We start from the raw sequence: 22,311 nt of genomic DNA on the forward strand, positions 1-22,311 counted from the left end.
TTCAAACCCAAACAAGAAAAAACATAACTACAACTGGCATCAACCTTAAGTATTACAATTTCAGAAATTTAATATAAAGCCCTCCTTTAAGATGAATTAATACTATTTTTGTTACTTTCCTTTTTTTACATCTTTCCCTTCTCCCCCTCTTTCACCCCACGATCCTCCTCTACCTATCATTTCACTATTGTTAGTTTTCTTCTTTTGCAACCATGTATAATTTATCTGATTGTTTTGATTCTGTAAACAGTTGTGATGGCTAAACCGAATGACGGTATATAAAAACGAATAAATAAATAAATAAATAGAGCTCCGAGCTATACGTTATGCGCTGCATGCGTTCAAGGACTGCCTTTCACACAAGACTGTTCTCATCCAAATGGACAACACAGTAGCCATGTGGTACATCAACAAGCAAGGAGGTACGGGCTCGTATCTCCTTTGTCAAGAAGCTGCACAGATTGGGCCTGGGCACTAACACTCTCAATGTTCCTCCAGGCCACTTATCTAGCAGGCATTCACAATCTAGTGGCGGATCGCCTCAGTCGTCAATTCCAGCCACACGAATGGTCCCTGGATCCCTCAGTAGTGACCAGGATCTTTCAGCGTTGGGGCCAACCGACAATAGACCTCTTTCAGTCACATCTGAATCACAAAGTAGACAAATTCTGTTCTCTACACAACCGACAGAATCAGCCAGCCAAGGGCGCCTTTGCTCGCCCTTGGAACTCAGGCCTACTATACGCGTATCCTCCAATACCGCTCATAACCAAAACTCTAGTGAAGCTACAACAGGACAAGGGGTCCATGATACTCATAGCCCCGTATTGGCATCGACAAGTATGGTTTCCCACACTTCTAGACCTCTCAGTCAGGGATCCCATTTGTCTCGGAGTGGCTCCCACTCTCATAGCTCAGGATCAGGGTCGGTTGCGCCATCCCAACCTTCAATCCCTATCCCTGACAGCATGGATGTTGAAAGCTTGATCCTGCAACCTCTCAATCTTTCAAAAAGTATATCTCAAGTGCTTATAGCTTCACTTAAACCTTCCACACGAAAGAACTATTCTTCAAAATGGAAACGGTTTACATTGTGGTGCAGGCAAAAGGATATCTATCCTTTCACCTGCCCCACTACTTCTCTATTAGACTACTTATACCATCTGTCAGAATCTGGTCTCCAGACTTCTTCTGTAAGAGTACATCTAAGTGCAATCTCAGCTTACCATAACAAGATTGGAGATGCACCTATTTCCACACAACCCTCTTGTAAGTAGATTTCTGAGAGGTGCCTTGGAAAGAATGTGGGTAAAACTAATCTTAAACCACCAATTCGGCCACCAGTCATACAATGGGACCTGAATCTGGTTTTAACAAGACTAATGTGTTCTTCTTTTGAACCCTTAGATTCTTGTGACCTTAAATATCTCACATGGAAGACTATCTTCCTCATAGCCATTACATCAGCTAGAAGGGTTAGTGAGTTACAAGCACTTGTCACGTACGCACCCTATACAAAGTTCCTACATGACAGAGTGGTCCTCCGTACACATCCAAAATTCTTTCCCAAAGTGGTTACGGAATTCCACTTGAACCAATCCATAGTTTTACCCACATTCTTCCCAAGGCATCATTCTCATCCAGGAGAAACAGCCTTACATTCCTTGGACTGTAAACGTGCACTAGCATTCTATATCAACCGCACTGCAGTCCACAGAAAAGCCATACATTTGTTTGTATCTTATGATCCAAACAAACCAGGGAAACCGGTGGGTAAACATACTATATCCAATTGGCTAGCAGATTGCATACAGTTTTGCTATGAAAAAGCAGGCCTTCCTCTCCAAGGGCGGGTAAAGGCCCATTCAGTACAAGCAATGTCAACCTCAGTAGCACACTATCGTTCAGTGCCAATTCTTGACATATGTAAAGCAGCAACATGGAGTTCTCTTCACACCTTTGCAGCTCATTACTGTTTGGACAAACAAGGACGACAAGATTCAGCCTATGGACAATCTGTCTTGAAGAACTTATTTCCAGCATAATCCCAACTCCTTCTACATCCAACCTGCTGTAATCCACGGTTGACTCATTTCAACAACAATACTTCACTGTTGCCTCAATACAAAATGACTCAGCCTCTAGCTTGCTAATCACCCATATGTGAGGACTAGCATCCTGCTTGTTCTGGGATAAAGCAAATTGCTTACCTTGTAATAGGTGTTATCCCAGGACAGCAGGATGTAGTCCTCACAGAACCCACCCGCCACCCCGCGGAGTTGGGTCTCATTCCGTTTATTATTTTATTTTTGCTAAACCTTATTGCTACATACGAGACTGAAGAGAGACACCTGTGGCAGAGAATATCATGGCATGCTGGGCATGCTCAGTGGCCTCACAGGGCCAGTCAAAAGTTTCTAGAAACTTTGACAGATTTCCCGCTCTGGGCTCTGTCGGTGACATCACCCATATGTGAGGACTACATCCTGCTGTCCTGGGATAACACCTATTACAAGGTAAGCAATTTTGCTTTAGGTTTGTTCCCCTAGTCCAGTGGTTGGCTAGTTTTTGGCAAAGTGCCAAAACTACATCTCCCAGGGAGATATTGCCTTGCCAATTTTTGCAGAAGTAAGGATGAGGTAATGACAAAGCTTTCTGTATGCAAGTACTTGCCCATGAACACTGGGTTATTGAGGTATTAAATCACTGGTGATTGCCAGTACATTGTACAGAATGAAACGGAAGGAGTGAGGGAAGAAAATGTGATAGGACACTGACCTATCTCAGTTAATTATAGTGTTAAAATGTTGCATCTTTTTAAATTTCATGATTGCTTGTATAGACATTCTTTTTTTTCTGTTGTAGTTGGGCCATTTAAAATTTTTGTGTTTAATTTTAGGTGGCTGTATTGCTAATGGATACCCAAGGAGCATTTGATAGCCAGTCAACGATCAAAGACTGTGCAACAGTATTTGCATTGAGCACTATGACAAGTTCTGTCCAGGTGAAAATTCTTCTGAAATTCTTTTATGTTTATATTATCTAATAGACTTGATTCAGCTCGCCTCTCCCTTATCAGTCCTCCTACCTTTTCTTATATTTTCATAATTTCCTTTAGTATTTTTTCATTATTAAATGACATTACCATATCATACAGTTTTTACATCATAACATAGTCGCTAGTATCAACCTTTCTTATATCTACGTACAGAGAGGCTATAAAAAGTCTATATTCCCTTCCAAAATGTTCCAAAACTCACTTGTAGTATACAGGTCCAAATTTGATTTATTTATAGGAAAAAAATTTTTGTATGTTTTTTAATTTGTTTAAAAACATAACAAGACCCTAACTTTTCAGCTTAATTGGGTGCATCACCATCACATGTATGAAAGCTGAACAACTCTTTCAAATCAAGCAATTGTTTAGTTGATCTTTAAATCATATTTAACAAATTTGCTGCAGTAACACATCCCAGAGGTATACTCATCTTTTGAACGTCCTCAGTGTCCCAGGGACACTGAGAACGTTCAACAAATTAAAAAACATACAAAAAACGTTTTTCCTATAAATAAATCAAATTTGGACCTGTATACTACAAGTGAGTTTGTATACTCAACATTCTCATGTAGATCAGAGGTCCTACAAATATATGATTTTTTAAGCAGTGCTTTATTGGTGTGTGTGTGGTTCAACAATTTAAAAATCTTTTGATAAATATATACCAGTGGCTTATTCTAGTTTGATGTGTGGATTACATTTTTGGAGACACTGGATTAAGAATAGTTTCTTTGGGCATTGTGTTTGTGTGATTGTTACCCCTTCATTATCCATTACCAACCGCGTGGGAGCTATAATGGCAGATGCCGGTGAGCCGGTAAAATGCAGCAGAGATTTAGAAGGGGCTACAAAAGCAGTCAGCATTTAACAGGTGCTTGTTCCCTCTCCAACCTCTTCTGGCTTGTGCTGCTTAATTTTTCAACCTCTAGACAGTAACTCCTGCCCTGACCCAGGCACTAAAAACCCGCTTTAAAAAAACTTGCTATAATGCCAACATGGCTCTCTACATTGCCCATGAATAGATTATTGCCTCCTTTGCATGGTATTAGCATGGACTCGCAATAAACCAGCTGTGGCTTTTTGAGTGAGTTTGTGTGCTTTTTTTCTGTACTAAATTGTTATTACATACACATGTAATACCACATGCAAAAACCCACAGCAGGTCTACCACAGCTTATTGCATCAGCTCCATTGTATCCGTATTTTATCGCATGTAGCCACATATCTTATCCTACAACTGCCAAATGAAAAATATATTCTAGAATTCCTTAAAAATGAAGTAGAAGTAAAACAATGGAATAACTTGGTTGGATATGTCCACCTACCTTGTACTTCTATAGCAATCCTAAATACTTAAAGCTCTGGTGTAATCAATCAACTTCAAACACACAAAAATTGAATTGGGCCAACCTGGGTTAAATTGTACTGATTGATAATTCAGGATAAATTCAAAAGTTCATGTTGCTTCTTATTGCTGGGTAGTATATTTTAAAGCAAAGATCACACCATGAGTATCAAAAGACCTTCGGAATAAAGGCACAGATCTCGGGATGGGTATAAAAGAACTACAAAGTCCTTGAATGTTTCTTGGAGTGCAGTTAAGACACATATTGAGAACTGGAAGGTGTATGGCACCACCAAGATGCTGCCTAGATCATGTCTCTCTCCAAAACTGGATGACCGAGCAAGGAGAAGACTGATCAGGTAGGCAACCAAGAGACAATTGGCAACTTTGAAAGAGCTATAAGCTTCCATGGCCAAGACTGGTCAAAGTGTGGCATGTAATGACCCTATCCAACGTAATCGATAAATCTGGCCTGCACTGTAGGGTGGCACCATACAGTACATGCTAGACTTATACTGCACCAATGCTTTTTAACACACACATGATCTGGAAAAGGGAAAGAGTGAGGTGATCAAATTTGCAGAGGATGCATAATTATTCCTAGTAGTTAAATCACAGGTAGATTATGAGAAATTGGAAAGGGATCTTGAGACTGAGCATCCAAATGGTAAATGAAATTTAATGTGGACAAGTGCAAAATGATGCACATGGGGAAAAATAATGCAAACTGTAGTTACACGATGTTAGGTTCCTTACTAAATCGCCACCCAGGAAAATAATCTAGATGGCATTGTGGGCAATATGCACAGAATACTAGGAATTATTAGGCAAGGAATGGAGAATATCCTATCTCTGTATCACTCTATGGTGCGACTTCCCTTACAGTACTTGTGCAGTTCTGGTTGCCACAACTTAGAGCAGATTTAGGAAAGGTACAGAGAATGGCAACTAAAATGATTAAGTGGATATAATATCTCCCCTATGGGTAAAGTAGAGAAATTAGGTCTCTTTAACTTGGAGAAGACGGCTGAAGGGGAGATATGATAGAGGTAAATAAAATCATGCGTGAAGTGGAATGGTTAAACATGAATTGGTAGTTTGTTCTTTTTCCAAAATTGCAAAGACTAGGTGATGCTCCATGAATTTCTAAGTAGCACACTTAAAACAAATGTGAGAAAATATATTTTCATTCAATGCACAAATAAGCTTTGGAATTAATTACCAGAGGATGTGGTAAAGGCACTTAGCATAGCTGGGTTTAAAAAAGGTTTGGACAAGTTCTTGGAGGAAAAGTCCATAAACCAATTATTAACCAAGTAGACTTGAAGAAAGCCACTGCTTATCCCTGGGTTTAAGCCGCATGGAGTCTATCTGGGATCCTGCAGGTACTTGTGATCTGGATTGGCCACTTTTGGAAACAATACTGGATTTGATGGACTCTTGGTCAGACCCAATATGGCAGTTCTTATGAAGTGCTGAAAAAAGTGCGAAAAGCGGAAAATAAAAATCTAAATAAATAGATAAAAATAATTCTTTTGTGTAAAATGCTGCCATTTCAAATATATTTGTTCTTCCTTAGGAAGAACATGCCTATGCTCATGTAGGGGTTGCCCACACCCACCATGCGATATCTCTGGTTTGTGGTGGGTGAGCACCATTTTCAGTACAGGGTGCTGCACTTCGGACTTGCGTCTGCGCCCCACATTTTCACAAAATGCCTTACAGTGGTGGCTGCGCATCTGCGAAGTCAGCAAGTGCAAGTCTTTCCCTATCTGGATGACTGGCTGATCAAGGGCGCCTCCAGGCAGGGGGCGCTGCAGTCCCTACAGGCCACCATTCTAATCTTGGAGAACTTGGGGTTTTTCATCAATTACCCCAAGTCCCAGTTGGTCCCGTCCCCGCATCTGAACTTCATAGGTGCCAAGTTCGACTCTGCTCAAGTCCGGGCGTTTTTGCCCACGGATAGAGCGATCAGCTTGGCTTTGACGGGTACGATCTCACGACGTCACCAGATCTCGGCTCACACCATGGTGCGCTATCTGTGGCACATGGCAGCAACTGTCCATGTCACCACCTTTTTCACCTTCATATGCGCAGGGCACAGTGGATCCTGCGGTCTCAGTGGCACCAAGCCACTCAGGACCTTCGGGCGCACATTTAGGTCAGTGCACTGTTCTAAGACTCCCTGTCGTGGTGAATGACTCTTCCCAATTTGGAAGTTAGGGTTCTGTTCCAAGCTTTCCCCATTCAGGTTGTGCTCACCATAGATGCCTGCCACTTGGGTTTGGGAGCTCAAGTGGGGAATTTTTATACCCAGGGTTGCTGGTGTGCTCAGGAGCTGAGGTGCCAGATCAATTTCCTGGAGCTGCAAGCGATTCGTTATGCCCTCTGAGCGTTTCAGGATCAACTGTCCGGCAAGGTTGTGCTCATCCAGACCGACAATCAGGTAGCCATGTGGTACCTCAACAAACAGGGAGGAACGGATTGATCCTCCTTTGTCAGGAAACAGTCCAAATCTCTGAGCCAGATAATTGCCGGGATGGGAGAATATGCTGGCAGATGGCCTAAGTCGTTCCTTCCAACTGCACAAGTGGTTCCTGAAGAAGGAAGTAGCGGCTTCCATCTTTGGGGGACTCAGGATGTGGACCTCTTCGCTTCCCCTTGCAGCAAAAAAGTGGACCAGTTCTGCTCCCTGACCGGGGAGAAGGACAGGACAGCGTCTGACGCCTTTACCCTCCATTGGGGCAGGGGACTCTTGTACTCCTATCCTCTGGTCTCCAAAATTCTCCTTAAACTCAAGCAGGACCAGGAGACCATGATTTTAATCATATCTTATTGACCCCAGCAGATCTGGTTCCTGCTCCTGTAGGATCTTTCCCTCCGGGACCCGATCCATCTGAGAATGTCTCCGGACTTCATAATGCAAGATCAGGGGAGGCTGCGCTATCCCAACCTCCAGGCCTTTTCTCTTACAACTTGGATGTTGAAAGGGTGACCTTGCAGCCCCTGAATCTCTGAGGGGTGTGTCAGGTCCTGCTGGAGTATATGAAGCTTTCCACTCGAAGTATTACGGCCTGACGAGGAAGAGATTTTCGGTGTAGCATGACAGCCAGGGGTTGAATCCGTTCTCGTGTTCCACCTCCAAGCTGTTAGAGTACCTCTCAGGCAAAAAGACCACCTTGGTGAAAGAGCATCTCAGTGCAATTGGAGCCTACCACCAAGGAGTGGCTGGATTGCTTTTCTCAATGCAGCCTGTTGTGGGTCGTTTTTATTGATATAATTTGAAAAATGATTCCAGTTCCAAATTGTCTATAAAGCCTGTTGAATGTATCATTTTTGTTGTTTAATACTTTTGTTTAATACCTTTTATTTAATATTCAATATTTTAATTGTAAAGCCTGTTGCTGCATTACTGTTTAATGTAAACCGAGGTGATGTTCTGAACGTGCCGCGGTATATAAAAATCTCTAAATAAATAAAATAAAAATAAAATGTGCAGTCTACTCCAGCTGAAACCTCCCCTCAGGCCCCCTGCGGTTTCCTGGGACCTCAATGTGGTCTTGGCCCACTTGATGAAGGCTTCCTTTGAGCCTTTGCGCTCTTGCTACCTGAAGTACCTGACCTGGAAGCTCATTTTCTTGGTAGCGGTCACCTCGGCGCGCGGGGACAGTGAACTTCTGGTGCTGGTGTCATATCCACCCTACATGAAGTTCTTCCACGATTGGGTGGTTCGCCACACTCACCCTAAGATCCTGCTGAAGGTGGTGACTGATTTCCACTTTACAGTCCATCATCCTACCAACCTTCTTTCCTAAGCCTCATTCGCATCGGGGTGAGCAAACTCTGCACAGCATATATTGCAAAAAGGGCCTTATTATTCTATCTAGAACGAACAGCAGGCCAGACAATCTACGCAACTCTTTTGACAAAAACAGATTTGGAGTTGCTGATTCCAAGCAGACCTTGTCTAACTGGCTTGCAGATTGCATCTTTCTGCTACGCGTAGGTGGGTCTACAGCTGGGTGGCCATTTGAAAGCTCATTCTATTCGAGTCATGGCGGCTTCAGTGGCCCACTTGCGTGTGGCCACCGTGAACTAAATATGCAAGGCTGCAATCTGGAGCTCTCTCCACACCTTCACTTCACACTACTGCTTGGACAGAGAATGTTGATGTGACAGCCATTTTGGTCAGTCGGTCCGGCGGAACCTTTTCAGCAATTAAACCCAACTTTTCCGACCTTATGCCCCTTGTTCGGGTTCAGGCTGGCTCCCTCTGTTGCCACCAGCAATAGTTTGTTGTGTTAATAAAAAATTTTTAACTTATTTAGAGGAGAATACTTTGTATATTTACAAATCGACCATTTTTTTGAAATCTAGCAAGATTATGGCGCACTTATCCTCAGGTAAATCATATTTAGAATGTTTATGGCAGAATGCTAATAGGGCAAGGGTTATTATTTGTAAACTATTTGCTTCTTTGAATCATGATTTTCTAGACCCTTCTTTGTATATTAAAGCCTGGGAAAGAGATTTGGGCAAAGCATTATCAGAGGATGAGTGAAATTTTTCTTACATTCAAGCAAATCTATATCTGTTTCACTCTTAGAGAATAGTTATAAAGTCTTATTGACGTGGTATCTCACCCCAGAAAAGCTACATAAGTTCTATCCATTCGTGGATAATAAGTGTTAGAGAGGTTGTCTTCAAGTGGGAACCTTTTTTCATATTTGATGGGAGTGTGGAATGATTAAATTTCGGAAAGATGTCTAAATTGATCAGATGTTACTGGGGAGATTGTGGCAGACAAGATGTTACTAAACTTACCTAATGAAAACTGTAAGAAATCCATTCAACTGTTGGTGCAGCAAATTTTCTTAGCAGCACAATGTAAAATTGCTCTTTTTTGGAAAAAATCTTATGCTTCACTCATTTCGGCTGTGGTACAACAATTAGATCGTATTTCAAAGCTGAACAATCTAACTGCTATAATTAGGCATATTTTACATAAATTTGAATCGACAAGGGGAGTCTATGTACATTGGGAAGCTAAGCCACATAAAATTTTCATTGATTAGCCACTAATTGGTTTGTTCTAAACCATCTAATATTGTATAATGGGAATCATTACTATCGTATAATCATCTTGCATTATTTTACATTCTCTTGACAGTGGTTGTCTGATTTAAAATCTGCAATTTATTTTTCTACCATCATTTTGCCCACTTTCACACATGTATAATTGTTTGTTGGCAGACTATAGTAAGTTGATACTTCTGGCAATATTCCATTTGTATTGTACATTCCCAGTGTAACTTTTATGTTCTTTTCATTTTTATATTCTGCTTGTATACTTGCTGAGTTTTATCTCTTTCATTATTTTATTATAATACTATTATATATTTTATTTTTATATTAGGTTTTGATGAGTACATTTCACTCAAGCATGGGGTAGGGTTAAGGGATACAAGGATCTGGGAAAGGTTGTTAGTAATATCTCTGTGATATGTTGTGTTATCCCAGGACAAGCAGGATGCTAGTCCTCACAAATGGGTGATGTCACTGACTGAGCCCTATCACGGAAAATTTTGTCAAAGTTTCTAGAAACTTTTGACTGGCACCCTGAGCCCACTGAGCATGCCCAGCATGCCATGATATTCTCAGCCACAGGGGTCTCCCTTCAGTCTTCGTTTTTCTGTGCTGTTTTTCAGCATCTCTGAGCAGGAGCCCTGTGTGAATTTCTTCACACAATTCTGTCTAAAAATCAGATTAAAATTTCAATTTCTCTCATTCCCACATCGGGGTCTCTCTTCAACCACTGGCTGGTGAGTAGAATTTTTCTTCCAACTCTTATCGAGTTTACAAAACTTTTAGTCGACATCCATCGATGGCTGTCGTGGTGATCATGGCTACAGGTTTTAAAAAATGCCCCAAATGTAATCGAACGATGTTGATTACTGATCCACACCTTGTGTGTTCTTTGTTTGGGTCAGTCCCATGATGTCTCATCGTGCCCAAAATGTGCGGAAATGACTGCTAAAGGTCGAAAAGCACGGCAGGAAAAGATGGAACACCTGTTCCACATCCAACTGTTACCTTCCACATCGACGTCCACCCATTTGTCTCCGGCCGGAGTGTCTAAAAGGATAATTCTTAAAAAGCGTCTTCACAGACCCCCGTCTGTGGCATCGACAAAGTCAATGTCGGGCCTTGAAAAAGCCACGGAGCAACATTCGAAACATTGACATCGACATTCTTCAATTCCAGAAGCCTTGCTATCCCCGGAAAAACCGGGAGCTAAGCAACCTCATCTGCAAGAGACACAGAGATCTTCGACACAGAGATCTTCGACACAGAGGCGTTCCCCATCCCTCGATGTGCCGGATATCGAGCCACCGCAGGGCCCTGTGGTAGAGCTGATGACGCCCCCACTGCCACCACGTATAGCTGCTATGCCTGCATCAGCTATTACGGAGGAACTGAGCGGGTTCATCCGCCAGGCGGTGCAAGAAGTGCTCTAAGAACATAGACCATCGACACAGATGCCGACACCATTGTCTATGCCGGTGCATCCGCCGATGCCGGGACCAGCACCGATGCTGATCCAGATGACGTTCCCGATGCCAGTACCCACGCCCAGGACTCCAGGGCAATCTGACATCTCAATTTTTCAACTGCTCATGGATAGACTCTATGCCCTCATCGGTGCCATCCCATCACAACCTCTTCCTACTAAGCCTGCAGGAGTAGGAGATGTTTCTGGTCAATGCCCACTTGATGAACCTCAACCAGGACCTTCAGGACTATTCAGACCAGTGGTTCCATGAATTCCACAGAGGTCTTCTCCTACCTCTCCTTCCAACCATGTACCATACGACTCCTGGGAGGAGAAAAATACAGATTCTTCATCTGAAAGCTTCATGTCTAAGGGATCTCCTCCTGAAGGAAGGAAAAAGTCCTCATCAGAAGACTTGTCCTTCACTACCTTCATTAAAGATATGGCAGACACAATCCCTTTTAATTTAGTGTCTGAGGAAGATACAAGGCAGCAGATTTTAGAAGTCCTACAATTCGTGGATCCACCCAAGGAAGTCCTAGCCATTCCTATCCACGAGGTCCTCCTGAAGTTGCAACATAGGCTTTGGGAACATCCATGTTCCGTTCCGCCAGTCAGTAGGAGAGTGGACACTACATATCTTGTACAGCATGTCCCTGGTTACCAAAAGTCACAACTACTACACCAGTCTGTAGTAATTGAGTCGGCTCAGAAAAAATCTAAGAGTACGACCTTATTTGTCTGCACCACCAGGGAAGGATCATCGATTCCTGGACTCTCTAGGAAGAAAAGTATTCCAAGGAGCTATGCTTAACTCCAGGATAGCATCTTACCAACTCCATATAACGCAATACCAGAGGAATCTCTGGAAGCAAATGCAGGAGCTCACTGATTCCCTACCTCAGCAATACCAAGATGCAGCTCAAACAATAATCCATAAAGGACTAGAAGCTGGAAAACATGAGGTCAGGGCTGCATACGACAGCTTCAAAACCTCTTCAAGGTTTGCAGTTCGGGGATCAGTGCACGCCATTCGGCCTGGTTAAAAGCCTCTGACTTCAGGCCTGAGGTACAGGACAAATTGGTAGACTTGCCCTGCGTGGGCAACAAACCTTTTTTGGGTCCAAGGTTCAGGACGCAGTGGCCCAACTTAAAAAGCACACAGAGACACTGCGTCAATTATCTGCGGTCCCGCAAGACTCTTCCTCTTCAGCATCCCGCTGTCCACCAAGAAAGGATACCAGAAAGCCGTATTATAGGCCGAGAAAGTATTATCCACCGGCACCTAGGGATAGATCTTATCGACCACAGCAAAGATCTCAGCCCAGGCAGCCTAGAACCACTAGGCCTCAACCACCAGCGCAGACAGGACCAGCTGCAGGTTTTTGAGACAGGCGCCAGAGAGCAAAAGCCATCTCCACAATCCCAATCCAAACTTACCAGTAGGAGGTTAAGTCTTTCTACTACAACCATTGGTTTCAGTTGACAACAGACCAATGGGTACTCTCAATAATATCACAAGGTTATCAACTCAATTTCCTATCAATTCCAAAAGACTCTCCTCCAAAGCCTCTTTCGCTAAACGAAAATCACATCATTCATCTGCGAGCAGAATTATCCACCCTTCTGAGAACCAGAGCCATAGAACCAGTACCCCGGACTCAGCAGGGCAGAGGATTCTATTCCCGTTATTTCCTCATTCCAAAGAAAGCAGGAGGCCTACGTCCCATCCTAGACCTCAGAAATCTCAACAAATTTCTATGGAAAGAAATGTTCAGGATGGTCTCTCTAGACACCATGCTTCCCCTTCTTCAGACAGGAGATTGGCTTTGTTCTCTGGATCTACAAGATGCTTATGCTCACATTCCAATATTCCCTCCTCATTGCAAATATCTGCGTTTCCTGGTGGGTCAACAGCATTTCCAATACAGGGTACTACCATTCGGGCTTGCCTCAGCACCCAGAGTATTCACGAAATGCCTGGCAGTAGTAGCAATTCACTTACACAAAGAAAGTGTACACGTTTTCCCATACCTGGACGACTGGCTCATCAGAAGTCAATCTCAACAAGGAGCTCTTGTTTCTCTCAGACGAACAATCATTCTGCTACACTCGATGGGTTTTCTCATCAATTACCAAAAGTCCCATCTCATCCCGTCTCACCTGCTTCAATTCATCGGAGCAGAATTGAACATCATCCTATCAAGAGCTTTCCTACCCAAAGATTGGACAGAAACACTCTCCTCATTAGCAAACTCGCTATGCTCGCAAAAACAAGCGACAGCTCATCAGTTTCTCACTTTACTAGGTCACATGGCCTCCATAGTTCATATCATACCTATGGTCAGATTAGCCATGAGAATAACCCAATGGACCTTAAGATCACAATGGATACAAGCCATTCAACCACTGTCCTCTCCAATTCAAGTAACCCACCAGCTACGTTCATCTCTCCTTTGGTGGACAAACTTGTGCAAGGGCCTACCCTTCCAACAACCAATCTCGCAGATAACTTTAACTACAGATGCATCCACCTTAGGTTGGGGAGCTCACAGACAATCTCCAAACCCAGGGTACTTGGACAAAACTCAAAGCAACATTTCAAGTCAATTTCCTGGAACTTTGAGCTATACGTTATGCTCTTCATGCGTTCAAGGACTGCCTTTCACTACAGATGCATCCACCTTAGGTTGGGGAGCTCACATAGACAATCTCCAAACCCAGGGTACTTGGACAAAACTCGAAGCAACATTTCAAGTCAATTTCCTGGAACTTTGAGCTATACGTTATGCTCTACATGCGTTCAAGGACTGCCTTTCACACAAGACTGTTCTAATTCAAATGGGACAACACAGTAGCCATGTGGTACCTGAACAAACAGGGAGGTACGGGCTCATATCTCCTTTGTCAAGAAGCAGCACAGATTTGGGACTGGGCCCTGACACAGTCCATGTTTCTCCGGGCCACTTATATAGCGGGCATCCACAACGTAGTTGCAGATCGCCTCAGTCGTCAGTTCCAACCTCAAGAATGGTCCCTGGATCCCTTAGTAGCGACCAGGATATTTCAACGTTGGGACAACCAACAATAGACCTCTTTGCATCAGACCTGAATCACAAGGTAGACAGGTTCTGCTCTCTGCACAAACAGAAACACCAGCCAGCCAAGGATGCCTTTGCTCGCCCTTGGAACTCAGGTCTTCTATACACACATCCTCCGATACCGCTAATAACCAAACCTCTAGTGAAGCTACAACAAGACAAGGGATCCATGATACTCATAGCCCCACATTGGCCTCGACAAATATGGTTTCCCATACTTCTCGACCTCTCGATCTCAGAGCCAGTTCGCCTGGGTGTAGCTCCTACTCTCATAACTCAAGATCAGGGCAGGTTGCGCCATCCCAACCTTCAATCCCTATCTCTAACAGCATGGATGTTGAAAGCTTGATCTTACAACCACTCAATATTTCCACTAATGTCTCTCAAGTGCTTATAGCTTCACGTAAACCTTCCACACGGAAGAACTATTCTTCGAAATGGAAAAGATTTACTTTGTGGGGAATGCAAAAGGACATTGACCCTTTCTCCTGCCCCACACCACCTTTGCTAGACTATTTGTCATCTTTCAGACTTGGTCTCCAGACCTCATCTGTAAGAATACACTTAAGTGCAAACTCGGCTTACTATAATAAGATGGGAGATGGACCAATATCCATACAACCTCTTGTCAGTAGATTTGAGGTCTAACTCACCTTAAACCACCAATACGGCCACCAGTCACAGAATGGGACCTTAATTTGGTGTTAAGGCTCATGCATTCTCCTTTTGAACCCATGAATTCCTGTGATTTTAAATTTCTCACATGGAAGACTATCTTCCTCATAGCCATTACATCTGCTAGAAGGGTTAGTGAGTTACAAGCACTTGTCACATACTCGCCCTATACAAAATTCCTACATGACCGGGTGGTACTACGTACACACCCAAAATTTCTTCCCAAGACCTCATTCTCACCAAGGTGAGAGAGCTTTACATATCTTGGACTGTAAGCGTGCACTAGCATACTACTTAGACCGCACTGCAGTCCACAGGAAATCCACTCAACTCTTTGTTTCTTTTGATCCAAACAAACTGGGTAATCCAGTGGGCAGACACACTCTCTCCAACTGGCTAGCAGATTGTATAGAGTTCTGTTACGAAAAAGCAGGCCTTCCTCTCCAAGGGCAAGTAAAGGCTCATTCAGTAAGAGCAATGTCAACCTCCAGTAGCTCACTATTGTTCAATACCAGTTCTTGACATATGCAAAGCGGCAACATGGAGTTCTCTTCACACCTTTGCAGCTCATTACTGTTTGGACAAAGGACGACAAGATTCAGCCTACGGACAATCTGTCTTAAAGAACTTGTTTCCAGTATAATCCAAACTCCTTCGACAACCAACCTGCTGTGATTTCAGGCTGCCTCAATTTTTCCAACAATTCTTCACTGTTGGTCCATTACAAACTGATTCAGCCTATAGCTTGCTAATCACCCATATGTGAGGACTTGCATCCTGCTTGTCCTGGGATAAAACAAAATTGCTTACCTTGTAATAGGTGTTATCCCAGGACAGCAGGATGTAGTCCTCACGAAACCCACCCGCCACCCTGCGGAGTTGGATCTAATACGTTTTTATTTTTGCTAACGCTTATTGCTACATACGAGACTGAAGGGAGAACCCTGTGGCTGAGAATATCATGGCATGCTCAGTGGGCTCAGGGTGCCAGTCAAAAGTTTCTAGAAACTTTGACAGAAAGTTTTCCGTGATAGGGCTCAGTCAGTGACATCACCCATATGTGAGGATTACATCCTGCTGTCCTGAGAACACCTATTACAAGGTAAGCAATTTTGCTTTACATTTAAATTGCAACTGATTATTGTATTGCACTGTTACTGTATACCTCATCATTCATGGTTTATGCAGGAAGTGTCTTCAATAATTTTGATTTGAAAAGAAAAACAACCATAGGAGTGGTGGATATGTGAAGAATGCTACACCCTATTCTGAGAGATTACTCCGCCCCACAAGATGTATTCTCAGATCGATATGATGGTGTATGCCTCTTTAATGGGTCAAATGGTCTAGGCAAACATTGAAAATTGAGTATGGATGGGTCATGCCCCTATATGGGTGGAACCTAGTATTCTCCAAGCCTGCCCAGCAGAAATATTGGAGACTTAATGATTCTATACTACAGAATGCCAACATTAATGATAAGATTGTAAAGGCTGTAAAAGATTATTTGCAGCTGAACATAGGCAAGGTAACCCCTTCATATGTATGGGATAGTTTGAAGGTGGTTTTGAGAGTGCAGCTTGTGGCATTGCATCACAAGGAAAAGAGCAGAACACTCCAGAACTCAGTTGCAAATCTAGAAAGAATCCACAGACATAACTGGGTCTGCGAAAACTCTGAGACAGATATGACAAGGGCAGGGCAGGATTGAAAACATTAACCTTGGACCAAATAGACGGATGCAGATGGTAAATCAAGCTGCTTATGAACATAATGGTAAAGCTTCTATGCTTTTGTCACTAAAACTTAAAAAAAAAAAAAAAAAAAAAAGGCCCAAAATCAAATCTTTCAAGTGAGATGTTAGAGGCAATGAGCAACTCCAAACTAAGTTGAAGTCTCCACTAATCACAAAATGTCCTTCAGCCTTCGATGACATAATACTACCTGGAATATCAAAGAATTGAACTTGATCTTTATTGGGCGCATAAATATTAGTTCAGATATTACAGAACTTTGCAGAATACTACCAAGGATGGCATTGTTATAGAGAGAGTGAGAAATTTCTGGGGGAAGTTCAACTTCCCTCTCTAACTCAAGAACAACGAGATCTATGGATATATGAGAGATCTCCCCATTAAGGAGCTGAAGGTGGATAAATCTCCAGGGCTGGATGGGTTTACAGCCTGGTTCTACAAGCAGTTTGAGCACCACATACTTCGGCACTTGAAAGAAATTGTATCTGTTGAGATAAGGAAATCTCCTGCCTTCATTACTAGTGACAGGCATTTCTGTGCTACCAAAAGATAGTGAGAAAGCCCTCTACGGGTCATATAAGCTTATCTTCCTTTTAAATATAGATGTAAAAATTTTGGCCAAGATACCTGCTGATAGGCTAGTTAAGCTGATGCCATCCCTTATACAATCTGGGTTTATTATGGGAAGGAGGACCTTTGACGATATTTGCTGAGAATCTGTGTCCTTTAATGCTGTTAGTGATAGATACAGAGAAAGTATTCGATTTGAGTTCATTGGATCGTTATATTTAGGGTGCTAAGAAAAGTGAGGTTAGGAACTAACTTTTGCTCTTGGGTACAGATATTATGACTCCCCTCAAGCCTGTATTAAAATTAATGGGGGATACTCTAAGATGTTTAATCTCGAAAGCGGAACTAGACAGGGTTGCCCCCTATTTGCTTTAGTGATTGAATTCTTTGCCAAAAGGATTAGGCAGAATCCTGTTAACCAAAGCATTATTATTGGACAGGATGAATACAAGACCTCATTATTTGTGGAAGATGTGCTGTTTACTGTCAAACCCTGTGACTTCTCTACCAATTATGATTTCCGAAATACAAGCCTATGGGAAGGTAGCCGGATTTAAAGTGAATATGAGCAAATCCGAAATTATGAATATTAATCTCAACGATAGTGTGGCTAACATTATTCAGGGGAAATTTCCATTTAAGTGGTTTAGAGAATATATAAAATCTGGGCAAAAAATCACTAGTTCAGACATATAGTCTCTAATAAAAGTGATTGAGTTGGATCTGCAGGGATGGATAGAATCTAAGAGATCTTGGCTTGAGAGAATAGCAGTCATAAAAATGAATGCTTTGCCTTGTCTGTTACCTCTTTCAGATGCTTTCCTTGGAAGTACCCTGTTTGTGGCTCAACCAAGTATAAAGGAAATTTTTGAGATTTGGTAGCAGAGGCCTTCTAGAGTGGCCAAATCTATTGTTTCTTCTAAAGGGTCGAGGGGGTCTGAGAATCCCTAATGTAGGGAAGTAGTATAAAGCTGCATGAATTACAGCTCTGTTGGAATGGCAAAGGGGACCTAAGGGACAGATCTGGATTGCACTTGAGAAGTTATTCCTGAGGGCTACATCACTGGCAACATATCCCTGGGTTTTGAAAGAAAGGAGATGCCTCAAACAAGTGAACAGTCCTTTTACAAAACACACAATAAGAGTTTGGAACTCGATAAATTGATCTCATGGGGTGGGGGATACTTATACCTATCTGACATAATGGAGATTTCCCATCAGGACAGGAAGGAGGGGTGTTTCAAAAGATGGGAACAATTAGGATTAATGCAGCTGGGTTAGTTCATACATGCACAAGATTTGACAACTTTTGAAGCATTAAAGGAGAAATATAGCTATCCAGATAAGGGGGGTACCATGCTTATCTACAAGTTAGGTATTAAATGATGGGGAATTTTGGAGTAACTTATTTTAGTAAACTTATCTCAAGCTGTAGGGAAGCACTACAAAATTTCTTCAATATTAAGTGATTCATCTCTTACATAATGATCTAAGTTCCAAAAGCAATGGTAAATTAAAACATGAAAGGGACTGGGGAAATTTGTGTTTCTTGGAGGACAACTGGGAAACAATTCGGCACGAGTGGCCAAAACATCAATCTCTGCCCAATAGCAGAGAACTCTTTTATAAGGTCTATTTTAGATGGTATTTACATGCCTTATCGATTACAGCAATGTATAGAAACATATCTGATAAATGTTAGAAGGCATGTGTTAATGTGGGCAATATGGCCCATATATGGTGGTCATGTACAAAAATTGCCTGATATTAGGGAATGATCCAAGATCTAATAAAGCAGATTACTCTGATCCAGATAAATTGGGATCCTACTATATATATCTTTTGAATGCGTTGGAGAAGGAGGCCTCTCTTTCTACTAAGTTTATAACTCTGATCTTTTTGCTAGCATGTTGCAAGTTGGCAGCACATTGGAAGAGGATAGAGCCACCCACGATTGTGTGTTTATACAAGAGACTTTGCAGCATATATCAAATGGAAAGGTTAATGGAAATCAGAAGACACACACACACACTATCCTGGCTTTTATCCACACATGAGCAGACTTTCATAGTTGGGATAGGGGTCATGGACTTGTTCATTCAGGAGTTTCAATGGACCCATCTAGACTTAACTAGGGAACAGGGGAAGGATTTTACATCTTGTATATAATTTAAAAAAAAAAAAGTGTAATGCAATGTTTTGAAAATGCTAATAAAGAAAACAATTTTTAAAAAAAGGAAAGGATATTTTGGGGGAGGGGTAGAGGGATGGGATGGAGAGGGAGGACAGGAGCAGAGAAGAGAGAATGGGGGAGCAGAGGGATGATTGCAAGAAGAGAGGGAAGGGGGGTTGAGAAGGAAGGAAGGGATACCTTCTCTTATACCCTTCCTTCCAACACTAATCCCTTTTCTCTGATCACTGTTTTGAATCGCTCACATCCCCTCTGAGCTATGCACTTATATACATGGTATGCAAAAGTTTAGACACATCTCATCAAATTATATTTCTAGAGATTGTCAGCTTCTGTTACTCATATTCATTGAGATATACATTGTTAAACACATCTTTCTCCATGTTTAAATGCAAGATTACTATTTTCCTAGCGTGTAGCCAGATGGACTCAGGACCAATGGGTATTGTGCTCTCCTAATAGCAGATGGGAGACTGAGTCAGATTTCAAAGCTGACGTCACCCTACATATAACCCGTGCAGTAGGCTTAGCTCTTCAGTATTTCTCAGTTACCATAGCAGATGCGGACACTATCCACATGAGAATAATGTAACATTTACAACAAGAAAGAGAGAAAATTTACCTTTTAAGAAGAGCCCCGCTTCTCCTGCAGTGAAACCTAAGGGTCCCTCCCACAGTCAAGAGTTCCTGAGGTGATTTTTGATATCCCTCAGAGGTGAGCCTTGGTCCGGCAGCCGGTTCCCGGTGTGGACTTAGCCCCCGGGGTAGCTGAAAGGCAGCGGATGCAGATTTGAGCACAGCGGTGAAGCTATTTTCCCTCTCCCCCGCAGCTGGAGACCGCCCGGCACGCGACCGGTAAGTTCCGAGACCAGGTAAGGTAGAAACCTTTACATTTAAGTCTCCGGTCTCCAAGGCTTGAATAGACTGTACCGATCATCCTCCCGGCGAGGTTTAAAGGGCATCGATTGGGTTGGGCCTAGGCCCTGATTCAGCGCAAGGGTCCACACACGTAGAGACCTTTCAGGGGGCCGCCATCTTGCCATCGGGGTCGTAAGCACCATTTCCCCCCCCCCCCCCCAACCGGCAGTACGCACGGGGCAGGCCTAACTTGAGCGCATCCATAGAGGCACGCGCACAGCTTTATGCACAACTGAGCCGTGCGCACAGCAGCGCGCACATCTGAGTAGGGCTCTCAAAGTCCGTAGCCCATGCGCATAACCTCGGCGCACAACTGAGCGCATCTGCATGCATACCTACACGCACAGCCGCGTTTGAAACTCTCCACGTGCACAAACAATGGCACCGCTATCCAAGAAGGCCAAGGGACACTCCCTCTGCCCAGCCTACCACTTAAGAGCCGCGCAACCTGAATTGGAATTCTTCCTATGCCAGCAGTGCGAAGAGGCCCAGGGGGAACCAAAGCAAGACCCCCTTCAGCCAGGAGAGGGGTCCGGAACCACTGATGATTGTACCCCGGACCTATGTATTTCCAACTCAGCGCCCCCACAGGAAGGCATCTCTGGGTCTTCTACTACAACCCCTCCTGGGATCAACATGGACCCAAGGACCTTCTCCTGTGTGGAATTTTTTAAAGGGCTGCAAACCTTTGTCCAGGCACAACCAGCTCCCGCTGCACACCAGACTCAACCCCTGCCAGAAGCACAGGACCTTCCCGGCACCTCCCGGGTTCCTCGTGACATGCCTTTCCTAACCAAGAGCCTCCCTAATAGGGATCCAGACACCTTAGATGACTAGATTGACTCCCTGGAAGAAGGAGAAATCCCTCCAGGGATGGAGCCATACCGAACCATACTTCGATTCTTCCACAAGGACGAATTACCAGCCCTCGTATCCCAGACTCTGAAGATGCTGGGCATTCCAGGCACTGACTCTATAGCGGAACCAAAGAAGAACCCCATCTTGGTGTCCCCTGCGTAAGGCCTCATGCTAGTTTCCTATGTTGTAGGCCATCCAGGAACTGATTGACCTGGAATGTAATGCCCCAGAGGCCAGCATCAAAGGGGGGGTGGACCCTAGAAGCCCTATATCATCTGGAACCCACGGCCAAGAAACGCCTATGTTTCCCAAAAGTGGTCGCTATGGTCTGTGCAGTCTCAAAGCGCACAACGGTCCCCGTTGAGGGAGGAGCGGCACTGAAGGATACCCAGGACAGACAACTGGAATCCATCCATAAGCAGTCCTTTGATACATCAGCAATGACACTGCAGATTGCTTCCTGCTGTGCATTGGTGGCACGTTCCTGTTTGGTCCTCTCCAGAGACACAGCTATGTCTGGAGAAACGATGGCACCTGCGGTCTCTTTCCTCACTGATGCTACCTCAGACCTCGTGCGCACCTCAGCCAGGAACGTCGCCTCGGCAGTGGCAGCCCAGAAGACAACTATGGCTCCGGAATTGGTCGGCTGATGCGACCATCCAAAGCCAACCTCACAAGAATGCCTTTTAAAGGATCTCTCTTATTCGGAAGCGAATTGGAGAAGTTAGCCAACAAATGGGGCAAATCTCCAGTACCCCAGCTACCGGAAGATAGGAACAAAAGAATTTGACTCTCCTCCCCAAGAAGAACCAAGGCAGAGGATCGCAGCATTTTAGACCTTACAAGAACACACAGCCCCAAACACCTCGCCCCTCAGGAAGGTCTCAGTCCTTTAGCAACAGACACACCAGGGGGGAGCAGGCTCCGGCCGTACCCCTCAATGAGAAGATGCAGCCCCATCAACAAGAAGACATAGGGGGCAGACTTGTCCTCTTCTACCAAAGATGGGTCGAGATAACATCGGACAAGTGGGTCCTAACTATCATTCGAGAAGGGTACTCTCTGGAATTCCACAGCATCCCTTGAGACAAATTTGAGATCACCCTGCCACTCCAAGAGGCTGGCAGTAGAAACCATACTAGCAAGACTACTCAGCCTTGAAGGCAATAGCCCCGGTGCCTGCAACCCAACAAAATACTGGCCACTATTCCACTATTTTATCATCCCCAAGAAAAAAGGGGCATTCCGGCCCATCCTGGACCTCAAAGCAGTCAACAGTTACCTGAGA

At 43.6% G+C, this 22,311-nt stretch overlaps 1 protein-coding gene across 1 annotated transcript in view; it reads left to right on the top strand.

Annotated features, from left to right (window-relative positions):
* ATL2 (atlastin GTPase 2) overlaps positions 1-22,311 on the top strand; it is a 476,945-nt gene that overhangs the window by 264,110 nt on the left and 190,524 nt on the right. The window contains 1 exon segment of the mRNA XM_029594487.1: positions 2,900-3,004. Within this exon segment, the coding sequence (XP_029450347.1) occupies positions 2,900-3,004 (105 nt within the window).

This window comes from Rhinatrema bivittatum, chromosome 3, assembly GCF_901001135.1.
Source record: "Rhinatrema bivittatum chromosome 3, aRhiBiv1.1, whole genome shotgun sequence".
Taxonomy (NCBI): domain Eukaryota; kingdom Metazoa; phylum Chordata; class Amphibia; order Gymnophiona; family Rhinatrematidae; genus Rhinatrema; species Rhinatrema bivittatum.